This window comes from Uranotaenia lowii, chromosome 3 (genome assembly GCF_029784155.1).
Source record: "Uranotaenia lowii strain MFRU-FL chromosome 3, ASM2978415v1, whole genome shotgun sequence".
Taxonomy (NCBI): Eukaryota; Metazoa; Arthropoda; class Insecta; order Diptera; family Culicidae; genus Uranotaenia; species Uranotaenia lowii.
In genome coordinates, this window is record NC_073693.1 from 188444820 (window position 1) to 188469382 (window position 24563).

The 24563-nt window shown below is 35.5% G+C and overlaps 2 protein-coding genes across 3 annotated transcripts in view; one reads left to right on the forward strand and one right to left on the reverse strand.

Annotated features, from left to right (window-relative positions):
• Window positions 1-24563, forward strand: part of LOC129751451 (ATP-binding cassette sub-family F member 2) — a 520520-nt gene that overhangs the window by 414108 nt on the left and 81849 nt on the right. The window lies entirely within an intron of this gene.
• The window catches only part of LOC129751449 (amyloid beta A4 precursor protein-binding family B member 1-interacting protein), a 123835-nt gene that overhangs the window by 44744 nt on the left and 54528 nt on the right, over window positions 1-24563 (reverse strand). The window contains exon 1 of one of the 2 annotated variants that reach the window (XM_055746970.1): window positions 31-521. The exons of the other annotated variant lie outside the window; for it this stretch is intronic. Within the exon in view, the coding sequence (XP_055602945.1) occupies window positions 31-84 (54 nt within the window). The 5' untranslated portion in view covers window positions 85-521. Of the gene's footprint in view, window positions 1-30; window positions 522-24563 lie in introns of those variants that run through there. 2 annotated transcript variants of the gene reach the window in all.

Consider the following 24563-nt stretch of genomic DNA (forward strand, 5'->3'; position numbering starts at 1 on the left):
AACGAAAGAAAAAGAAAAGAGTTAACTTACAGATTCACATGAATATGTTGATGCCGAATCATAATCAGACCAACTGTAATCCATTCTCGATTTACTGCTGCCGGAAACAAAAGCTCAACAGTCGCTTATCCAGATTCTACCACACTGACTACGATGCGTTGTTCTTCCAGGCAGCATTCACCATTATACAGCTTAATTACTTATATTTGTTTCACTTTTTAGTATTCTTATTAATGCACTAAACTCAGCATAATTATCTTCAACTTGCAGCTACTATGCGCAATTTCACAAAACTTTTCCACTCTTGGTTCACAAATTCCGAGTCATCAAATTAAATTATTATTCAACCAAATTTAGCACAAATCGCGAAGGACACAGCTAATCTTCTCTTCACACGCAACTTTCCAGAAAACCAACCCACAAAGCGCTCGCGCTGATTCCCGTTGTCCAATTTCGTCACACACAAAACAAAACGCTTTCCCGACGATACTCACGCACCAATGTCGAACGCTAGACTAACTTGAGCAGCAGAATTATACTTTCAAAAGAACATAAAATTTTATACCAAATATGTGTATACATTCAGCATGGACAGGGTGAGTGAGAGCCCCTATCGAAAGGTATGTTTATTATTCATTCACAACTACCATAAAACGCCCAGCGACTCACCACGGCAATGTTTGGCCGACGACAAAACACCAGCCACCCGTTGAGTTGAGGTTGAGGTTGAAACTTGAGAGTTCCAATCCAATTCATACAAACACAAAGCGGGAACCAGTTCTACGAACGACTCAAACACTCCTCCACAAGGAGGGAAAAATGTATACACACAGAAAACACATTGTTACGCCCGCAGATATGGTACCGCCGAATTTTCCCCAAAACAGAGTTTATTCCCAACCCCCGCTGGAAAAGCGTAATTTTCCTACCGGCCGCCTGAAACAGCTATGACTCATCGTTCCTCATCCCACTCCACCCCAGTTCAGAGGAAGCATAATTCAGGCAGGACTCAACGCGTGAAATTCACGCCCACCTTTGAGGCACGCGAGACTTCAGCAGTAGCATCGATGAGTGAAAATCACTCACCAACATAAGCGCGCCAACATCAATGAAGAAAACAACTAAGCATAATGTGGTAGAGGCAGAAATGGCACAACTGGCTAAGAAAACGCTACATTCGATTGTTTGTTGTCGTTTCGTTGGAGACGAGCTTTTATGTCACTTATCACTTATGTCACAAATCATAATGAATGTAGACAGATTCTGCCTCTGTCTAAACAACACAACTCTTATGCTGATAGTAACTGATTGATGCTCAGTTTTACTTTGGCCTTCGATATTTGCTCTTATCGTAAAGGACACATCACATTGAAATGAGTTTTGACAAAACAACAAAATAAATTTTAACACCCGAGATATTCAATATGTTTTTAAACATGCATATAATTATTTCCATATCAGATCTTCGTCAATTCGCTAGGAAGGATTACACCCGAAGATAAAAAAAATATGGTTAAGGTGAATTTTTTTCCGAGTCCGTTTTTTTCAAATTTTTGAAAGTTTGGAGTATAAACTGAATTAAATTTTGAATTATTTGTTTTTGTTTATTTGTATAATTGGTAACAAATCAACGATCCCAATTATTAATTGGATACAAAACAAAACGATACAAATTATGAAAAAAAAAGATTACACATGCGCTATTAACGCTATTAAAATTGTTCTTCTAAACCAAGGATGAGCAACCGAAGGCCAACGGGCCGCATGCGGCCTTCGAGGCATGTTTATGCGGCCCGCGAAGCTTTTCTCAAATTGAAATTGGCATTTTTTCTACGATAGATTGTTAATCATCAAAAAATACTGGTCCAAATCAAACTAAAAAAAGCTATGTCAGTAACTTGATCAAATATGCATTTCTCTTGTTTGCAGAAGCTTTTGCCCCACAATTACACAGATTGTTAACTTTTTCTACCATTCTAAGCATTTATAGTTTTCAGTGTTCGGCACAAAAGCGGTAATCCGCTAATCTCTAGTTAGTCCGCTAACTTTTTGTAAGCGGTATGATTTTGCCGCTAAGTAGGTATTGATTGATCAAGCGAATTAAAAAGATCCGCTATTTTTTGTTCCGCTAATTGAAGACCGCTAACTTCCATATATTTGTATCAATCTCTCGAATTATTAGTGATAGAACAAACTTTTTGTCATTAATCAAGTTGAGGTGACATTGGACATCATTCTGATTACATAATTGGATTCATTGGAAGAATGCGTACTGAAATTAGAGGGAAAATGTGTTTATTGTCATTTCCCCCTCTTTTAGCACGCAACATTTAACAATAAATATAAACAATATAAAACTATTTTGAACATCCCTTTATCAGCTTTAGTTTTAAAGTGGTTGAAATATTTACATTTCACGATACAGTTTGTAGAGATTTCACAGATCGGTTCATATAAAAATAAGATAAAATCAGCATAGAATGAATTGACATTGTTAAGTTGTTAATAGTTCATTGTAGCCTTCGTTTTAAATTCAAATAGAAATTGTAAAAATGTTCACGTTTGACAATGCTCCTGCATGTTTAATAAAGGAGAAAACAGGTTAAAGATTTTAAATGAGGATAATGTAATAATAATGCAAAAAAGGGAATGAATTGCACAAAATTTTGTTTGCAACAAAATTGCATACTATCTACTTTGCACAAAACCGATAAATCGAGCTAATTTTTAACCAAAATTTAAAACAAATAGCTTCCATCTTCCACATTCTGTTTTTTGCTCTGGTAATCGTTAAAAAAATCGTTTTTTTTTATTTGTAGATCACAGAGAGATGATTAAGTTCACATCTTTCACAGTTATGTTTTGCAGCTTGTAAAAAAATTCAATCAATTTATCGAAATGAAAAACTTGAAACTCTATCTATTCTCGCTTGGGAACTTTAAAAAAAAATCGAAGGGGGAAAGGCGTTACAAAAAGAATTTGATATTCGTTCCGGCCTTGATGTTTTTCAAAAGTTAGCGAATAGCGATAAGCGCTTTGAGCTTAAAGCGATAACTTGTTCGGCACATGTAGCGTATTTAATAAGCGACGCTAACTCATTCAAAGTTTAGCTAGCGATGCTATTTTTTCAGTTAGCGATACCGAACATTGATTGTTTTCTTTCAAAGGTATGTATATATGCAATGTTATTTATTAGAAAAACGTTATTTTCTAGTTTTTTTATTGGTCAGATTAAATGTTTTCTTAATTAATTAACGATTGCTTAGAAATTCAAATCCATCGAAGCGGGTTGGGAGAGCAAACAAAAAACCATAAGGCTACAGATGATCACAGGACATAATTAACACGCTTGTACTGCTCTCAAGTGATTTTTATTCGTTCTCAAATTAACATTTTTCAAACTCGTCAATTTCTAGAATTAAAATCAACAGAAAATAAAAGAGATTTTTTTTTTGTAAAAAGTTGTATATGATTTTCGATTAAAAAAAAATTCTTGGAAAAAGTATAAATTTTTCCAATTTTTAGACAATAATTAATTCAATATTGGTTCGTTATTGGTTCGCAATTTGCAAAAAAAAAACATTGAGAAGCCAACAAATCCTGCTTCATCATGTAGAAAAAAAAGTTTATATCTAACAGAGTTGTTTTGAAAAACGATAATAAACAGTCTCAAATAAGTGAATTCACGTCACAAAAAAGGAAACTTGTGAATTTCACGACAAAAGATTCAAATTTTTCATCAAAATGATAGATATCCCCTTTGAAAATGATGAGACGATTCTAAAATACAAAATTTATTAGAAAAAGGTTGAAATCCAACTGCATTAAATAAAACTATTAACAAGTCAAATGTTTTTGTTACTGAATATTGATGGAAACGAGGTTTAAGTTGAATAATAAAGATAGGGTGAACGATTTAGATTTCTTATCCACATGACTCAGCATCAAAGTCTCCGACAAAAATTCTGAATTCTCTTCAAATACAACCCCGATTATGTGAATCGACCGAAATAGTTTGTGGTGGTTATGTGTGTTGATATTTTCAGAAAATTCATGGAAAAATCATGCCAAACATCGATAAATTGAATCATTTTATTTGAAAATAATCAAATAGTCATAAGATTTGAATCATCAACAGAAAACCTATCTAAATGATATCTAAATTTATCTGAGTAAAACCATGAAATCTGTTAACAATTTTCTAGAATCAAGAATGTAGACTGTAACTTTGACAAAGTTTTGTTTAAGCAAACTAAAGAGACTAGGATAACGGACTTATTTTGGACCAGTGGACCATCTTTGGATCACCTTATCTAGCTCTCTTATAAAGCAACTAATAATGAAAAAAATTAGTGCATTACATAAAGTGCCTGTGCTTCAACAGTATTTGCTCAAAAATTTCATGATTATTATTTGTTTTATAAGAGAGCTAGACAAGGTTGTCCAAAATTGGTCCTCTGGTCCAAAATAAGTCCTTTACCCTAGTTTCTATCGGCTCGTTAAAGCAAACTTCTTTGAATTTATGAATTTTGCTGTGATTTCGTCTACCTTTTTCAAAATACTACCACGAATGCAATGATCTTATACGGGACTTCAATTTTAACAACAAATTATCACCGTTTGACGAAAAAATGGGTTTTCGAGCACAAAATTGGAATTATGAAAAAACTAGTAGAGAAATAAGTAATTAGTAGAGAGAAAAGGATTTTTGGTCTATAATTTCACTAACGATCCAACGTTCAGACAGTGATTTAAAATAAAACTTAAAATAAAACTTTTAAACTGAAGTGATGACGAATAAAACCACACGTTCAAACAAAAAATGGGTTTTCTTAGAAAACGGTTCAAACCTTTTAACGAAGTGTAAATTTTGTTTTATTTATTTTTATTTTTTTTATTTACATAGTATTCCGCCTCGCGACATAACTTGACGAAAAAAATTCCTAAAATTCACTCGGTTCATAGCAACCGTTCTCCAATTTCTCGGGCACCCCACGTAAATTTTGTTAAAAATAAAATAAAAGGGGAAAAATTATGCTTCTGTTTATAAGACTTCATATTTGCAAAAAGTTCAAATCGATGAAAAAAATTAAATAATTTAAAAATGATCAGGATTTAGAGAAGTACCTATTTTTCATTTCGGCTGGTATTTTCCCCCTTGTATTTAAAAAAAAATATATATATTTACGACACTTTACCATCCTTGTGGCATTCGTGTCTGAAAGAATTTAAAAAAAAAACGCATTCAATTAATGTTTTGTTTTGTTTAAAACATGCATTCGGTTTTTTCAGTTATGATTTCTTCAAAAATTGTCGCTAAAAAGCTCTGCTAAGAGCAAGTTTACTCGTGTTGGAAGAAAGTGGTATACATTTTGACACTTGTAGCTATTTTGAAAATTTTACCATGAATTTTTTTATCAAGAACTGCTACCGTCAAATTTCTTTACAATACTGTTCCTATTTCAGGCGTATCTGATAAAAATCCAACTATTTTTGCATCACAGTATGCGAAAATAGACATAGTGTTGCTAAGAAAATTGAAGGCCGCAGATCTTTAAAAATAATTGACATTGTAAAATATTCAAAATGTGCTTGAATGGATCGATTTAAGCGCCTTCTGCGTAGTTTTCCGGTAGAGATATAAAATCTGCCATCTATCATTTTAATATAAAACCTTTTTATTTTTAACAGATGGCGGTGCTTAAGCAAAATCAGGTTAGGGTGACATGAAATCATTAAGATTATTGATGAATTAAACTGTAAGTTAAATTCTATAATCAACAAATAAATGGCCTGAAAATTTTATTGCACAACTGTTGAGTAAAAAGAACGTTTGAATTGCTTCAATGGGATGAATAAGATTTTTTTTTTTCTAAAGCGTCAACGGTTCTTAGAACTTATAGAACAAGTATTCCAGATTTCCCGGTTTTATCCGGGCGTATCCAGATATTCAAGGAAAATATCGGGCGAGTTCGCATCCGCCCGGATGCCCGGTACATTTTTAAAAAGTACGGATGTATTCACAAAATTTGCTAAATTTACCAAAAAAAAAAATCAAATTGAGTAAGTAAGTTTTGAATTTGGATCCAAAAACGATTTTTAATAATTATTATCATCAAAATTAATAAACAAATTTTTAGAATAATTAAACACAATTTGATGTGCTTCGACGATAAAATAAAGGTTCACGAGAATTTTTTTCTATTTTCATTATCTTGTTTAAATATTGAATTACTTTGCGAAGATTTGTCCGGATATGGGTCGGTTTTTGAGATTGAATGCACGGTTTTCCCCGGTTTAAAAAATATGACTAGGGTCAGAAACGTGCTGGAAAATTGCAGGAATGCATAGTATAGAATTCCATCGTTTTTTGCTCAGCTTACACCCAATCCACTCAGACGAGCACGCACATAGAATCGCTCGATAATATAGTTTTTTTAATTTGTTGAAAAAAAACGAACTTCAACATCAATTAAAACTTCATAAAACCTGCCAGCCTATCTTTTCATGTTTACTTCATGCTTATCCTTTGCGTTCATTCTTGTTTATTATGAAAATAAAACAAATCTTGCGGTAACTATGGTATCTGTGGTAACGCACTATGAGAGATTGTCATACAAGCAAGCGGACAAAAATATATTCAAAATGTTTTCAACAAATTGACTGTCGTTTTTTTTTTTGGTTATAACTTAACATTTCGAAATATCAATTTGAATGTGTCTTATATGTTTATTAGAAAGGGTAAAAATCTTGCATGTATTTGTGCAGAACTCAGACTTTTCCTTTCGGTTGCTGCCTTTTTGTTTCTTGAACACTCCTAGCCAGATCTGATTTGTGAAAAAAAAACATGTTTGAATAGTTAGGACAATATAGGTAACCTATTAAGGTGCCAAGTTACAAAGTCAAAGACGGGTGACCTGAAAAACTGATCAGCTCGTTTTATAATTACTTTTTATAGAGTCTAGGTCCAAAAACTGACAACGGTGAAATTCTCAAAAAGCTCCAAATCTTCAGATCGTAACTGAACTTCAGAATTTGTAAGAATAGTTATCCACGCAAAACTTGAAAAAACAGCCGTACTTAAATGATCTCATCTGAAAACTTTCTGATTCCTTCATTTTCTCACGCTTTACCTTCTTATTAGTGAATCTGAAGCCACTTTATAGAGATTAACGTTTACAACAATATATTGATCGCAGAAGATCTTTGATCTCGGTGATCAAAATTTGCTTTTTAGTTCATTTTTTTAACATAGTGAAGTTTTTCTTCATTTTTCAATATCTTATGAATGGGAGAGTTCTAAAATTTGAGCTGTTCCTTAACAAGGTATCTACTTTCATGAAATATTTAGATGATTTTTTTTCGATTTTTGTCCACGTGATCTCTCATAGTGCAACACAGTGTCATGTTTTGTTGATATTTCTGTGTTTTCTATGCTACTTAGATCATGAGGTTTGACAGCTCTGAGCACTAGTAGCGACTCCTCTCGGAAAATTAGCTTTTTCCATCGATCCATTGTCAAAATTTCTACCACCTTCTTCCAACACGAGTGAACTTGCTCTAACTATTTATTGCTGAATCAAATCAATCGAAAGATTCCCTTTCGATTGCTTTGATTCAGTAGAATTTTTCAACCAAGTAGGCTCACAAACAACACATATTAAAGTATTTATTGCTATTATATTGAGCGATAAGATTTTAAATTCAAATTGGCCCGTTGCTTCAAAAGATTGCTCACTCCAGTTCTGAATGAATCCATCGATGTATCAAAATAAAAGTGTTCAGAGTAACGGTTTAACGTCCTGGTCACGCCGATCATCAGGTTTGTTTGCCGATCAGGTTTGAATATGAAAATGCACGGAGTTTAGGACAGCGCGCGAATTAGGGCTGGTCACGGTACTTACCTGCCGGCCAAAAATTTGGGATCACCCGCTTAAAAACATGCAAATTTTGATCGTTCATATCTCAGCCGTCTTAGGACATATTACAAATCTTCTGATCTCATATGAAAGATATTGAGCAATAGCTATTTCGGAGGTATTTTGCCCATAAATAATGTTTTAGTTTTGCACCTAAAACTTAACTTAAAGTTAGAACATTTTCAAAAAATCGCACTCAATATTCAAAGCCAATCATCTCGCGATAGGGTGAACCAAATTTCAAAATTTGAGTTGCATTAGAATCCTTATTCTATACTTCTTAAAACACAATCAAAAAATTTTGTGCAAAAATTTAAGAATGTACTTTTAATTGATAAAATAGACACTTAAGTTATCGTCCAAAAGTTTGGGATCACCCCTAGTATGGTGTATCAGCCAAAAGTTTGGGATCATTCTTTTAAAAACATGCAAATTTATTTCATTCATATTTTTCTCATCTAACATCGTATTGCAGATCTGGAGGGTGCATTTGAAAGCTTAAGAATTGTTGTTTTTTTCATAAATTCATTAAAAAATTATATTTTAAATCCATGACCATAAAAAATTCACAATCATAAGTGTGATTTTTCAAAAAACAAATAATTTCAGGTAAATTTTACATGGTTATCACTTTAAAATATATTTTTTTTATGAATTCATGAAAAAACAAAAATTCCTAAGCTTTCAAATGCACCCTTCAGATCTGCAATACGATGTTAGATGAGAAAGATATGAATGAGATAAATTTACATGTTTTTGGCCGATACACCATACTGAGGGGTGATCCTAAACTTTTGGAAGATAACTTAAGTGTCTATTTTATTAATTAATAGTACATTTTTAAATTTATGCACACAATTTTTTGATTGTTTTTTGTGAAGTATAGAATAAGGATTCTAATTCAACTCAAATTTTGAAATTTGGTTCACCCTATCGCGAGATGATTGGCTTTGAATATTGAGTGCGATTTTTTGAAAATGTTCTAATTTTAGGTTAAGTTTTAGGTGCGAAACTAAAACATTATTTATGGGCAAAATACCTCCGAAATAGCTATTGCTCATTATTTTTCATATGAGATCAGAAGATTTGCAATATTTCTTAAGACGGCTGAGATACGAACGATCAAAATTTACATGTTTTTTTGCGGGTGATCCCAAACTTTTGGCCGGCAGTGTAAATAGATATTTGAATTAAAGGTTTTAACCCTTCATTTCGTTAAGTACCTACCAAGTGCGCAACAGATAATGGCCAAAAAAAGTTGAAAATCGAATGTAGAAAAAATTATTGGTTAAGAAGAAAAATATGATTAGGCTCCAAAAATCGTGTTTTTCTATAGAATCTTTCTCGAAGGCCCAAAAAACATTCCATCCATCAAAATTCCAAACACACTCCTCCGAATGATGTTTTTTTTTTTTTTATTAAATGAAAAATATTCGAGGGATAAGTCTTAAAATTACTATTCAAACTACTCTACAATCTCGGAAAAAAAAAATCGTATTGAATTCCTTTGAAATGCAAATTCAGCGGAACTTACCTAAATAACACTAACATTATTTCAAAAGATTTTCTTGAAACGATATTTATAACTTTACTTTAATTTATCGGCCTTATCTGTGAAAAGTGATGTTCTTTTTAGTAAAAAAAAAATCTTGACACATCGCGGACCAAATACGAGATATCTCGTTTTTTCGCTCGTCTAAAGTGTGCTACACTTAGAAGCATAAAATGTTTTTTTTATTTTATCATTATTTTTTCTTCGACAAAATTGAACACGAGGCTTACAAATTGAACACGTAACTCAAAGAAGCTAAATTTGGGGAATTTGGTTTAATGATTTCTGAGGTACAGAGTGCTGGATTCCGGTGTTTCTCAGCTTAGTTTTTTTCGCGGTTCGTAATGTGTTACGATTATGATATTCTATAGACGGATAGAAAGTAAGAAGATGTGAAAGATGTTGAAAATGAACGAGTAGAATTTATAGAAAGCATTATCATCACAAACCTAATTTTTGTCCAGCACTAGCCAACTTCTATCAAGTGGTAGATACAGATAGAGTTGCATCTACCACCATCTTCATAAAACTATGGATAAAATTTATCAGAAAAAACCATTGGGGCTTATTCTGCGAGTCGAGTGAAGTGACACACAAAATATCAAATCTTCGTGCTGAAAATTTTAACCTGGAATGGTTATTTATTGGGGTCAGCTTATAGATGTAAAATACCGCAAGTCACGTCACGTGACTCGCAAAATAAACCCCAAATATTAAGGTGAAAATGAAAAAGAGAAAAAATTTAGCCCTTCAAAATTATTAGGGGAGAGTGAAGATACTTGATCTCTACACAGCAAAAAATTTCTAAAAGTATACGGAATCTAAAACACGAGTGATCTATTTTTTCGCAAGTGTAATCAAAAACAGATGTAATTTTCAACTCTTTTTGATGTAATTTTAGTCTTTTTTTCTAAAAATGAATAGAAATAAACTGTTTTGGTTTAATATTACATTCCGGAATGCAAAGTTCAAACGATCGATGAAATTTATATCACAAATAGTGTAAATTTATATTTGTTGAATGAGTAATTACAAGTTTGATCTAAAATTACATCAATAACTGTGTGAAACATAACAGATGCAATGTTTTTTCGCGGCATAAGTGTTTATTATTTTGACTCGAGATAGTGGTTCTTGCACGACTAGCCAAAAACTGTTGCTCGGAAGTCTCGGTTGTTATCCGCCCAGGCAAAATTCTGTCGGATAGGTGTATTGTAAAGTGGTAGGTATATGAAATGGAATAAAAGAATTTTAATATGAAATTACTAAAATTCTTTTTTATTTATAGAAACGGCCAATTATTGAGAATCGACCAGGGGAATGATGTGAAGTTTCCTGCAATTATTATAGTAGTCAGGTGCAATCCGAGCACGCTGAAAACACTGACCCGTAAAAATACTAATAATAAAGGAATCATCATATACAACATTTCCAGCCTAGCCCTGTTCGTGGTAGTGGATGACCGTTTTTTGTTAGGTGTTATTTTGTAAATACATACCACACGAAAATTAAAACCCATGACTTTTTTCAATAATTAGAGTCGTAACACCGAAAACCATAATTTTTTACTAATATTTTTTAATATTAACGATGAAAAGACTTTTAATTTACATCCCTGTGTATTTTTACACGACAGCTTTCTTCGTCGGATTTCGTGCATCGACTTCGATCTAAATTTACACGCTCCCAAAATCACATCATTGGAAAAATACACCGTGATAGAATTTTAGGTCAAAATCGATGTTCCGTTTTCGTGCATCGTTTTCAATCTAAAATTACACGATTTTTTCTTGCTGTGTAGGGTGACTTATTCTTCAGCTAATACAAGTAACCGTGTAAGACATTCTAATCAAATCAAATGTTCTAGCAAAAAGTACCAAATGAAGCAAAACAACTATGCTGTTGGCTAGCAAACAACAAATATATGTTTTGAGTTATTGATCTAAGGTTGAAAAATTTAACGTAAAGTAACTTAAAGAGTGTTTTTTTTTTTTCAAATGTTCCCAATATGAAAAAGTGAATTTTTATTCCAATATATCAATCGTTGAAGAATGGTATGAACTTTATTTGGCCATATTTGCAAAACAATGGCTCTGGCAATGGTTAGCTTTAATTTTTTTTTTTTTTTGAAAAACGCTTTTATTATGCTAGTTGTAGGTTCGACTGATCCCTATAATTAAAAAAACACTTTTTTCTTCTACATGTATTGTCGCTATGGCTTACCACGATTTTACTAGTATTTTTCAATAATTGTAATTTTTCCAATAAAAAAAAATGGTAAAACAGACTAAAACGATATAATTCGTCTTAAAAATTTCATTTTTTTCTTTATGTCATGGATTATGGGGCTGTAGACAAATTTTGAGAATCCTCTTTTCCAGAGACTTAAGAACACTGAAGTGATAAGAAATATGGTTAAAAGATCAAGTTTGCTTTAACTTAAATAAATATTTTTACGCCCCTCGATCTGTTATCAAAAACAAACAATTTTTCTCAAAAAAGTTTATGGTTTGGACAAATCTGGATTATACTTTTGGATACATTGTCATGGTTAAATTGTCGTAAGTAAAAAGACACAACCAGATGCTGTAAGCAATTATTTAAACTATGGCCCCAACAATATCAATGTCCTTGTATAGCAGAGCAATTGTATTTCATAAGTTATGTTTTTTTAGTTTGCTGATATGTGTGGTTTTCAGTTCTATATATAAGCCTAATAGAAAACGAGTCTTCGGAACAACATCCGAAAATTAATTTCACTCGCCCCTGTGATTATGCGTTTAAAAAAAAATATTTAAAAAAATTTCATCGATATTGTTTAAAACACAAGTAATAATAAAACTAAACTACTGTGAATTTTTTCAACGAAAAAAATAGGTTTTTGGAGGGTTAGGCCTTAATTTATTGATGTACATGAACTTTTTAAACAACATTTTCTTCAACATCACTTCTAATCTGTTAGCAGCAGTAGCACCAACAAAACCACCCTCGTCAATCCCTCATCTGAACACCAGGAAAGACACATTTCTAAATGTGCACACCTTAGCGAACATCGTCCATCGACAACATCGAAGTCGGAGCATCGACAACATCACTAATACAATTAAAATCTCAATTCCATCGCAAAATCATCCTGCTGCAGCATACAGCATTCGACTCCAAAAGCACAGAAAAAAAATGCAGCCACCCAACTCCCATATTTTATTATGCTTCTGGAAACAACGGAACTCATTCGATGGCGCACACAATCCCACAGCAGGAAAGTATGGCTGAGCAACTTTAAGGTTGTTGCCACTCGGAATGGGGACTCAGGAGAGAACCGCAGCATTAATTTTAATGTGTATGAAGTGCATGCTGCACTAATACCATTCAGCGGGTTTTCCATCTCTCTCGGTGTGTGTTGAATAGGTTGAATAGTGCAATTCAGCTGAACAGTGTTGGTGGCAAACATAATGCTGCACGATTTAAATCCAATAAAAAAGACGAGCAAAAGATATTAAGATTGCAATGCAATTTTAGGGAGAAGTACACTCTGTTTTTTGCACTTGTATTTTATCTCACGCACTTGTCTCTTTAGGGAAAAAAAACATACACAACTATAAGTAGGACAAAATCTGTGATGTGAGGCAAGCTGCAATTTAGCGCCAGATGTTTCCCTCCGACACATTCGTTTTATTGTACAAGTTAACCTCGGCGAGGGCTTATTTTTAGATGCACCTGATCGAGTTATTTTGAATAATCAACATCTTTCGGTTGTTCCTTCCAAAACCAAAGCTACAAGTGCTCAGATAAAGGTTCAAAATGGTTCAAAATTTTGAAATCTTATGAATCAAACTAAAATTTTATTAGGAAAATAATAATGGTTTTTTTTTTCTTCACAACCACCCGAGTAAAGCCTAGATCAGAAGTCTAAATTTAAACTTAGCTGAATAATTAAAATTAAAGTTTTGAGTAAACTAAAAAATTATACTACAACTTGACTGATTAAAATACAAGCAGAAAACATTTTCAAAATTTTTTGGCAGTATTCTGTTCAGCATCAAATATTGATAGTGTGGAAAATCGTCTCGCGGGGGGTTTTTCAATGAAAATCTTTATCGTAGTGATTGTTGGCATGTAAATAGTTCCAAACGAAAATCCCGAACATTTTTTTAGCATTCTGACCATTTTTTGTCAGTCTTGTGGACAAAACATACAATAGGGTGGCAATGGATGTATGGTGAAAATTTCAACATCGAATTTCGAAAACCGACCATATAGATTTTTTAATTTGACAAAAAATACAAACCTATGTATAATTTCAGCTTAATCGAACTTGATTTAGAAATGCCTCAAAGATAACAAAGTTACGTGATTAACTCTAAAATTACCAAATTGAAAAAAAACACTGAAATTTTTTAATTTGATGCCATATGACCTAGAAAAGTCTCAAACTTCTAGATCCGTTTTTTTTGGGGAAAATCGACTCTATGGGGCTAAGGATTTACGATAAACCGATGATTTATATGGAATGTTTAATAATTGGCATGTAAAATAAATCACTTTTTTTTTTTTTTTTTTTTTACAAGATGGAAATTTGACTTCAAACCATAACAGCCGGGTGTTTGCTGCCGTGTGTGGGTTCGTCCCACTAAAACCACCTTGGGCTTCGTGTGCCAGATGTGCCCCTTGGTTTCACCCTATGATACTACATCAAGGGGTAGGCTGTGCTCATGCACTTATACATCTCACCCTTTTCCTCTTTCTCAATTTTTCCTCAATTTCTCCTTGATCATCGTTCTGCTTTATCCTTTTTCCTCCTTCTCCTTTTCCTCTATCGTCAACTTCAGACTGGTACGGAAGACCCCGAAACGTGTGCCGGTTAGGTAACGCTTTCATAATAACTCACGCCCGTCACAGCATCCACTATCCCGGGGACCTCGAAACGTGTGCCGGTTAGGTAACGCTTTCAAAGTAACTCGCGCCCGTCACAGCAACCACTTCCGCAGGATTTCTAACCACCAAGGCATGGCCGATTGAGAAACTACCAAGCTAGAATCCCGACACGACCACCCCGAATGGTATCTCCGCTTCCTTTTGCTGCAGGAAAGATCGTAGCTGAGTACGTGAGACCTTTTAAGTCCCACCACACGTATGAGTCCAGATTAGGGTTATACCGCGCCCTAAGATCGCGTTGCTTTTGAATTGAAGTGTCATACGAGGCCCAAGACCTTTCATTAGCTTGTCAAATTTGGTTGACTATCTCGCTCTCTCCGTTCATCATCTTTCCTGATCCTTATCAGATCGCGCATGATTTGCGAGATTTCGTCGACTATAGCACGCCATGACTGTTCGTCGCGACACATTTCACTCACTATGTTTTCAGCGTTCAAATTTTGAAGTTGTTGACGCCTTGAATTGAACCTGGGGCAGACAAAGATAGCATGTTCTGCCGATTCCTCCGTCTCTACGCATTCCGGGCAATAAGGCGAGCTGATAAGCTTAAACCGATGAAGGTATTGCTTAAAGCACCCATGACCCGAAAGGAACTGCGTCAGGTAGAAGTTGACCTCTCCATACTTCCGATTTACCCAGTCTGAAAGTCTCGGGATTAGCCTATGCGTCCATCTTGCGTTGTTCGATGCGTCCCATTGCTCCTGCCACTTGAGCATTGACGCTGCTCGTTGAATATTACGCACTCCTCTAACAGCTCTTGCTTTGTAACATTCCATATCCTCCGCCAGAGTTATGTCGATGGGAACCATGCCCGCGATGACAAAAGCTGCATCTGCTGATATGGTCCTGTACGCACAGGAAACTCGCATGGCTATCAACCGATGTGTGCTCCGTAATTTGGATCTGTTGCGCTCTACCTCTATCGCGGAGCTCCAGGCCGCTCCTCCGTATCGTAGTTTCGACAGTGCTACGCTCGCAAGGAGACGTCTCTTGCTACTCTTTGGACCATGGCAGTTCGGCATAATCCAGGCCAATGAATCTATGACTTTCGATGCACTTTCGCAACAGTATTTGACATGCGCACCAAAACTTAAGCGATGATCGACCATTACTCCAAGGTATTTCAGTTGCTGTTTCGAAGATGTCGTGTGCCCTCCAACAGTAATCTCCATGTGCGGCACAACTCTTTTATTGGTCACGAGCAGAACTTCAGTTTTATGGTGAGCTATCTGAAGCTTAACTCCCTCCATCCAGACGCCAACCCTTTCTACGGACACCGTTGCAAGGTCTTCTACCTCCTCGATTGTTTCGCCGGTAATCATGAGCACGATATCGTCAGCAAATCCGACTATCTGCACGCCTGCTGGTAGTTTCAGCATTAACACCTCATTATACATGGCATTCCAAAGCACAGGTCCGAGTATGGAACCCTGTGGAACACCCGCTGTTAGGGCAGTAGATCGTATCCCAGTTTCGGTTTCGTACGTCAGGATTCGATTTTCGAAGAAGCTTCCTATTATCCTGCAGAGAGTATTGGGAACAAGCATCCTGTGAAGCGCTTTAGCAATCGCTTCCCAGCTGGCATTGTTGAAGGCATTCTTAACGTCGATCGTCACAATGGCGCAGTGACGAACACCTGTTCGCTTCTTTTTATATGCGCGCTTCGCGTACTCTGTCACCATACGGATGGCGTCCACCGTAGATCTCCCTTTCCGAAAACCGAACTGTCTGTCCGACAGTCCACTTCCGCCTTCCGTGTAGATAATAAGTCTGTTTAATATTATCCTCTCCAGTAGCTTACCAAGGGTGTCCAGCAGACAAATGGGTCTATATGATGATGGATGCCCTGGGGGTTTCCCGGGTTTCGGTAGTAGCACCAACTTCGCCGTTTTCCACGAATTGGGAAAAGATCCCTCGTCGAGACACTTTTGTAGCACCACTCTGAAGGTATCCGGAATGGTCTGTACCGCCACCTTCAGCACTGCATTTGGGATTCCGTCCGGACCAGGGGCCTTATTCACCGCAAGTTTCTTAGCGATAGCCACGAGTTCTTCGTTCGTTACTGGCTCGATGTCGTGGGCACCCGCGTCGTACGGGGTAAGTGGCCACTGCGTCGGGCCATGCTGCGGGAAAAGATGTGCAACGATCTCTCTCAGTTTTTCCGGACACTTTTCGGTCGGCGACCTTGGGCCACCGAATCTCGCCAGTGCAACTCTATAGGCTTGGCCCCATGGGTTATCATCTACGCTCTGGCATAACGCTCTGTAGCAGTTTTCTTTGCTTGTTTTAATAGCTCGCTTAAGTGCCACCCTGGCTGCTCGGTAAACGACACCTCTCGTTTCTCTGTCGGCTTCATTTCTCGCCCGTTGAGCTCGTCGTCTCGCTTTTAGACAGCTAGTACGAAGCTCAGCTATTTCTGAAGTCCACCAGTAAGCCGGTCGTCGCCACCACTTCGGTGTATTTCTTCTGGGCATGGTCATGTCGCACACCGCTACCATCATTTTCGTCAGCTGCTCAGCATTATGGACCTGGGATGAGTCCTGCATGTATACAGCTTCGGTGCACACTTCCTTGTCGAACACTTTAGTCTTCCATCTCCGCTCGTGCACTGGCAGCTGCCTTACTGCCACCGGATTTCGGTTTCCTACGCTATAGCGTATCGCCTGGTGATCGCTGTGGGTATAATCGTCACACACTCTCCAATTCATATCAGTTTTTAATGATGGACTCGCAAAAATGTAAAATAAATCACAAATCACTCAAAACCTCATATACCCCATTTGAATTTGAATGATTTTCTGGTGGGAAAACACAATTACAAAAAATCACATAAATGACAAAAATGACATGACATTTTTCGTGGTCCCATAAAATAGTCATGGCCAGGCCTTAAACAAACGCTTGTTGGTTCGTGCTCCATTCAAATAAAATTCTACTTATCATGATTCCAAACATGAACACAGTATTACAAAAGCGTATTAACATAGAACAGAAAAATAACAACTTTTTGGTTATCCAAACATTTTTTTTCGGACTCCTGTTATAAAATCGACAAAAATTGATGATGAATGTTTTATAATTAATAAATATATTCATGAACACATTCGCAGTATAAAATTTAAAGGAATGCATAGAATCAAAATCAATGATCACCAGAAGGCAAAAAGTAACAACGTGAGAGAAGGTCCGAGTCTCCTCATGAAACGTATCAGCAAAAGCGCATCATCACGGGCAATGCCGATGCATTTTGCAGCTATTATTAGTCCTTGCAGTCAAACTAAAAAGCGAAAGTCAAACAAAGCCCCATCATCGTTGGCCCAAGCCAATCTGCACAATTCACTAGGGCGCAAAATGAGTGGAAAGTTCTGCAATATCTCGGTGCCTACGTGCAGTCTTCTTCGAGTTTGTGCCCAACTTAAGCCTAGTTGTGGCTAGATGATCTCTTTCAATGGCCCGGTTTGCGTGGGCGTTCCCCATCGCTAGTCGTTGCACCTCCCTCCCCCTTCCCCTTCTTTCTCGTCTTGCCATCCCCTGATCCCTTAGAGAGTGCTTTTATTTATGATCCTTTAAAGTGTTTGCAGAGAATGGCATCAACTGCATCGTGCACTTTATGGTACTGTTCGACGAAGGAATCTTTTTTCATCACATTGGAAAACGGGTTTACATACATCTACTGCTTACTGGTTGAAGCTGCACTGGGACTATTTGGGCCTTACCTGGAGAAGTGGAGAAAAGATTTTTTTACTGAATATAATACTGAAAATAATAATATTTATACAGTTTGGAAAAGATGTATATATATTACAAACAAACTAAATGCTCAAAGCAAACAATATTTAGGCACTTCAATATTTCCAAATTGAATCTATGCTGCTAGTGGATAGAATATTGACAAAGTTCTTCGTCAAACGCATTGAAATGAAGCTGCCAGAATGAAGTCTAAACATAATTTATTTCAAAAGCCCTCCACGGTCCTAAACTAGGGCAAGGGCTTCGACCCAGTAATTTAATCCTTTGAATGAAGATATAGACACGCAACATTATATAGACCGTGTACCTACTACAATTCCACTGAACCTTACAATCATCCGGAAGCATCTCATTCCCGAAGCTGCTCACTCAACACCTTTCTTCACACTTCATGCTACCAACAGACCGACCGTTCATCATGTCTATGCTCCATTTTACCGAGTAGTGTTGGAGCTTTATGCTGGGCAAGGTAATTAACACCGGAACTGAGGCAATAAAAAAAAGGATCCGCATTCGAATCACGATAACGAACATCATTTGCTCTTTCCGGAACACTAATTATAGGATTAATTTGGGAAGTGATCCCTAGTACTTTGTGAATAATATTCAATTTATACTGAAAATGTACAGAGGTTCTATTGGAAATGTACAGAATTTTTTACTAGTTATTCATTTAAAAAACAGATGACCCAGTTTGTTTAAACCAAAATCACAGAAAACAACAAATTCAAATCCGTTTCTGTATTATTTTATTTACATAGTATTCCGTCTCACGACATAACTTGACGAACATAATTCCTAAAATTCACTCGCTCGTTGCGCCCCCGCTCGTCTTGTTCCTACCGGATTCGTAGCGAACACCTGTTTTGCAGGACAGTCGTCCGGCATTCTCGCAACATGAATCCGTTTCTGATTATGAATGATTAAAAACGCAAATAATTCTGAGTTTGTTCATGTTATGAAAAAAAACTTAATTTGATTTTTACTTTCGATGAAGTGATATTCAAACTGACTGGCAGAGATAATGAAATAAACCAAAACGAACCATACAGTAAACAATGCTACTCATTCGCCTTGATTTCGGATGAATAGAAGGGCACAACGAGAAACGTAGAAAATGCTGACAGGAAGAAACGAATTCAGTATAAACATCAACATCAGTTCAATGCAGACATTTTTCTTCGAATTTGATAAACAATCGGATCTTGAATTTTTCGTCAATTTTAATTATCTGTCTGTTTATGCAAGTTTTCGCTTTAACTTGCAGTTCTGCATTTTGTCAAAACAAAACAGGCCTAAAGAAAGAGGAAAAGAAAGCTGAGAATGTTACGCCCGTTGTTTTAAAAACCAAATTCAGGTTAATTTCCAAAGTTCGACAGTGATCGATAAAAAAAAAAGAATAACCAATGATCTACCCTGTGCAGTTCCATAATGTAGTAAAGTTATTATTTAATGATAATAAAATGATTATGACATAGTTTCTCACATTGTGAGATGGTTTTTTGAAGTTTTTGATTCTCATAGAAAATTTCCACAAATCGAGCAATGGATGTACAAATTTTTACATTTTTCGATGCCGCAAAAAACTTTACCCAGTATGACGGATTGGCTTAGATATCACCTCTAAATGTTTATTGCTTTTATTATTCTATAATAACACCGTTGGTGTAAAATTATTTTTCGAACAATCACCATTTTTTTAAATAAATATTTTCATAATTCAGTTACCAGTCTGGGTGAAAATTCATCGAAATGCAAATCAAAGATTCAACTTTTCAATCTAGTTTCCACTTGTTGGAATATAATTTTTTTTGCATCACGCGTTCGTTAATTTCAAAATTGCATCCATCCAAACATTAATTTTTATAATTTCAGCTAGTAGAATTTCTTGAAGTATTTTTTACCCCTAAATGTATGCAGTACCCTTGAGCTTTTTTTTCAATGATTTTTGACAGAAAAAGTGAAGAATTTATTTAAAAAAAAAAACAACAAAATTACTGCAATTGGTGCTTTATGCATTATGATACCACAAGTATATTTTAAAAAAACTGTAAATTTGATTTGAAAGATTTGATTCTTTGATTTGCATTTTGATGCATTTTAGCCCAGACTGGTAACTGAATTATACGAATATTAATTTAGAACAATTTGGCGATCGACCGAAAAATATTTTTACACCAACAGTAGTGTTGGTATAGGATAATAAAAGCATTTTAAAGTTTGTGGGTGATATCATTGAGCCAATCCGTCATACTGGGTTAAGATTTTAATGGCATCGAAAAATGTAAAAAATTGTACATCTATTGTTCGATTTTTTTAAATTTTCTATGAGAAACAAAAACTTTAAAAAACTATTTCACGATGTGAGAAACTATGTCATAGTCATTTTGTTAAACAAGTGTTGTGTTAGCAAATGTTGCATTTAAACCTGCTGTTACACGGTGGCCCGCTTTACAGTATTTGGGTACAAATGTTTATATGATAATTTGATAAGTTATTGATGAAGTAGAGCTTTCATACAAACATAACTCGAGAACTTACCAAACAAAAGAAACCATATTTTACGATTGCGAACTATATATGATTGTTTTCATAATGATTTGAGGCGTCATCTTTCTTTCGAAGGGGAGACTGGAAAGATATTTTTTCGCATAATTATAAATAATTTAGCATGTGGCGTTATTTATTTACGAAAAATGGTTTTATTGTAGTTCGAAACCCTTCCGCACATTGAGATGGGGGAATCCATACAACAATAAACAATAAATTTTGCATAATTAAAAAGCTTATAAAGAAAGTAAGAAAAGAGTCGAAATTTTAGTTTTGAAACAATGATTAAAATATATTTTAGATAAAGGTTAAAAACTAAATATGTCGCCAAGTAGCAACAAGTAAGTCGTGTTCAACTAATCATACTCCTTTTGATAAATATATGTGACAGGTATTTTTGATGATCCAACTGTCCAACTCCACAATACCGCAGGTTTAAGAAACAAATAAAAGTCTTTCCAATTTTTTCAGATTTTTGTTGATCTTCACTCGACAGTACATAATTTTATTAGTCGGCAATTTATTTAGAAATTTGTTTCCTTTTTTTTCAAACTGCACAAAATGAGTCCATCGTCCTAAAGCAATCAAACGATGACTCATTCATCAACGAGACGTCTGGGGAAAACTCTTGCGTGAGCGCATAATCTACCAAAACTTGAGGGTGAGGAGAAATCATTGAAAGTTTCGTACGATATTATCGTATAAGCATAACTAGCTCGATGCCCTTTTCCAGTAACTTCCGATCGTTTGAGTAAGGTATAACCTTTTCAGTTAAGATATTTACCCCCTCACCAATTGTGCTAAATATTACTGCTATATTTCAGGTCGTAAATTATTCTGTTGTTATGTGAACTCAGCCTAAGCCCCAATAAAAAAGGATACATTTTTATTTGATCTTTGACACACCAAAACTAGAGTTTGTGGCATTTTGAGACATTCACAGGGAAGCTTCTAAGAAGCTTTCAGAGATTCAGAACACAAAAGTTCAGAAAAATTCAGTTTTTTTTTTCAAATATCAGGTTTTAAAAATACATTTACATAAATCGTTGTCCTTCTTGGCTGAACTTAAGATCAAAATGATCAAATCTGTTGATACAATGGTTTATTATTCATTCTACGATAAGGTTGCCAAAATTCTTTCACTACGTATCCGGGCCGGACAAATCAGGCAATTTTATATAAAAACCTTATATAAAATCCTGGCATTTGAATTCTAAAGTGTTGACTATAAATCCGGGCAACATCCGGGCAAATTTTCTTAAAACCAAAAAATTACTCGACGAAAATCAAGAAAAAAATTGAAAATCTTTTTTTCATCATTCATCAAAACTCATTGTTGTTTTTTTTTTGTTTGATTCGATAAATAAAGTGAATGAATCCAGGCAAAATCCGGAAATTTTTTGTATAATATATCCGGGCAAACCCAGTTAAAACCGGGCAATCTAGTAACCTTATTCTATGATCATAAAAATTCAACCAGCATATTAATTAAGTACCTTTGAGTGATTCTAAAGTTTAACTAGTTAAATAATAATAATTCTCACATATTTGATTTAGTTTATCCAATGTTGATTACACTAAACACTTTTCACCAAAAAAAAAAGTCCATTGCACAAATTTTCTTAGTCCGATACGATTTTACCCGAAATCGCTGAAATTGTGCAGAAAAAAACGCGCTTGGTTGCGTCGAACGTGTTTGAGGAACCAACTCACCGTAAGTACTGATTAAGTTAGGTCCCTCTACTGTCTACCAGATGCGTTTGTTGGTTGAAAGTTTTTTTTTAGATTTACCGTTTCTCTCGCCGCTGTCAACATCAATGCCTAGCATGTGCAACCGAAATCTGCTGAATGGAACTGATGCACATCTTTAATATGCGGTGGTGTGCAGTTTGTGATTGCTTATCTTTACGTTTTATGAAAAATTGTTGTCGGTTTCTCCCAGAGTGTAAACTGAATGCGTGCCAATCGGAAAGCGAATTGCCCGTTTGAGTGATGGTTAAAGTTTTTAAGTTTACTACACAGTTTACATAGAATTTTGGATCTCTGAAATTCTGTGTAGAAAGTGTTTCAGCAATACAGGGTGGCAACGTGAAAGTGATACACTTTGTTAGTTGAAAAACTGAAACCTAAAAACCATTGAATCAATTTCAATATCTATATATAAAAAAATGAATTTCTGTCTGTCTGTCTGTCTGTCTGTCTGTCTGTCTGTCTGTCTGTTCCCTATAGACTCGGAAACTACTGAACCGATTTGCGTGAAACTTGCCAGGTGGGGGTGTTGGAGGCAGGGGAAGGTTCCTATTATGGTTTGGGACCCCTCCCTCTCTCATGAAGGAGGGGAGGGCCCTCCCAAATAAAAGACATTTTTTTGCATAACTCGAGCACCCATCAAGCCAAATGGTATCAAAATTGGCATGGGATGGTATTTGGGTACGACGAATATTTCTATGAATATTGGGTACCCCTCCCTCCTCTCAGAGGGGCGATAGGAAGGGGGGAGGGGGGCTACCTTACAATTTTTCAAATAACTAGAAAACTAATCAAGATATTGGATCCAAATTTGGCACGGGAAGGTATTTGAATACTAAAAATATTTCAATGATTATTTGAGACCCCTCCCTCTTTCCAGTAGAAAGGGGGAGGGGGCCTCTTTCATATTTTTTTACATAACTCAAAAACTAATAAAGCAAATGGAACCAAATTTGGCATGGGAGAGTATTTGGATACGAAAAATATTTCTACGATTATTTGAGACTCATCCCTCTTTCCTGTAGAGAAATAAAGGGGGGAGGGACCTCTTTTATAATTTTTTACACAACTCAAAAACTAATTAAGCAAATGGAACCAAATGTGTCTTGGGCGGGTATTTGGGAACGTGACATGTTCTAATGATTGTTTGAGACCCCTTCCTTCTTCCAGTGGAGAGAAAGGAAAGAGGGAGGGGAGTTTCAAACAATTTTTACATCATAACTCAAAAACTACAACAGCAAACGGAACCAAATTGGAACGATATTGGGGTACGAGAAATGCTTCTATGAATATTTGGTATCCCTCACTCCTTCAAAGAGGTGGATGAAAAGGGGGAGGAAAGGTCTCCCTTACAATTTTCAGTATAACTGGAAGTTGATCGAGCAAATTGAACCATATCTGGCATATGAGGGTATTTGGATACGGGAAATGTTTCTATCATAAATTGAAGCCCTATCATTTTTAAGCGGAAAGATATAAAGAGGGAAAGGGGAGTTTCCATTTAATTTTTTTTTTGCATAACTAGAGAATTTATCGAGCAAATGAAACCAAATTTGGCATCAAAAAGTATTTGAGTACGAAAAATACTTTTTCTATGTGAAACAATTCCTTTCTTGCCGTAGGATGAAAGAATTGGGAATATAGGAAAGGAAGAGGAGGCTTATATTTAACTTTTTTTTTTACAAAATCCGAGAAATGGACAAACCTTAACATGAAAAATCATTTTGGTATAATTCTATGATTATCCGACACACCATCCTCCTTTCAGTGAGTAGGTAGTTCTCAATTTATGCTAACGAAGCCAACAAATGGGAACAAATGTAGCATGGAAATGTACTTCGTTACGAGATATGTTTCTACGATTGTTATAGATCCTTACGCTTTACAGTGTAGAGAGGGAAAGAAAGGAGGAGGCTCCATATAAATTTTGTTATAAAGCTTAAAAACTTTTCAACCAATGGAACTATATATGATATAAGAGGATTTTTGGGAACGAAAAAATTAGGTATGATTATTCCCTATAGACTCGGAAACTACTGAACCGATTTGCGTGAAACTTGGTAGGTGGGGGTATTGGAGGCAGGGGAAGGTTCCTATTATGGTTTGAG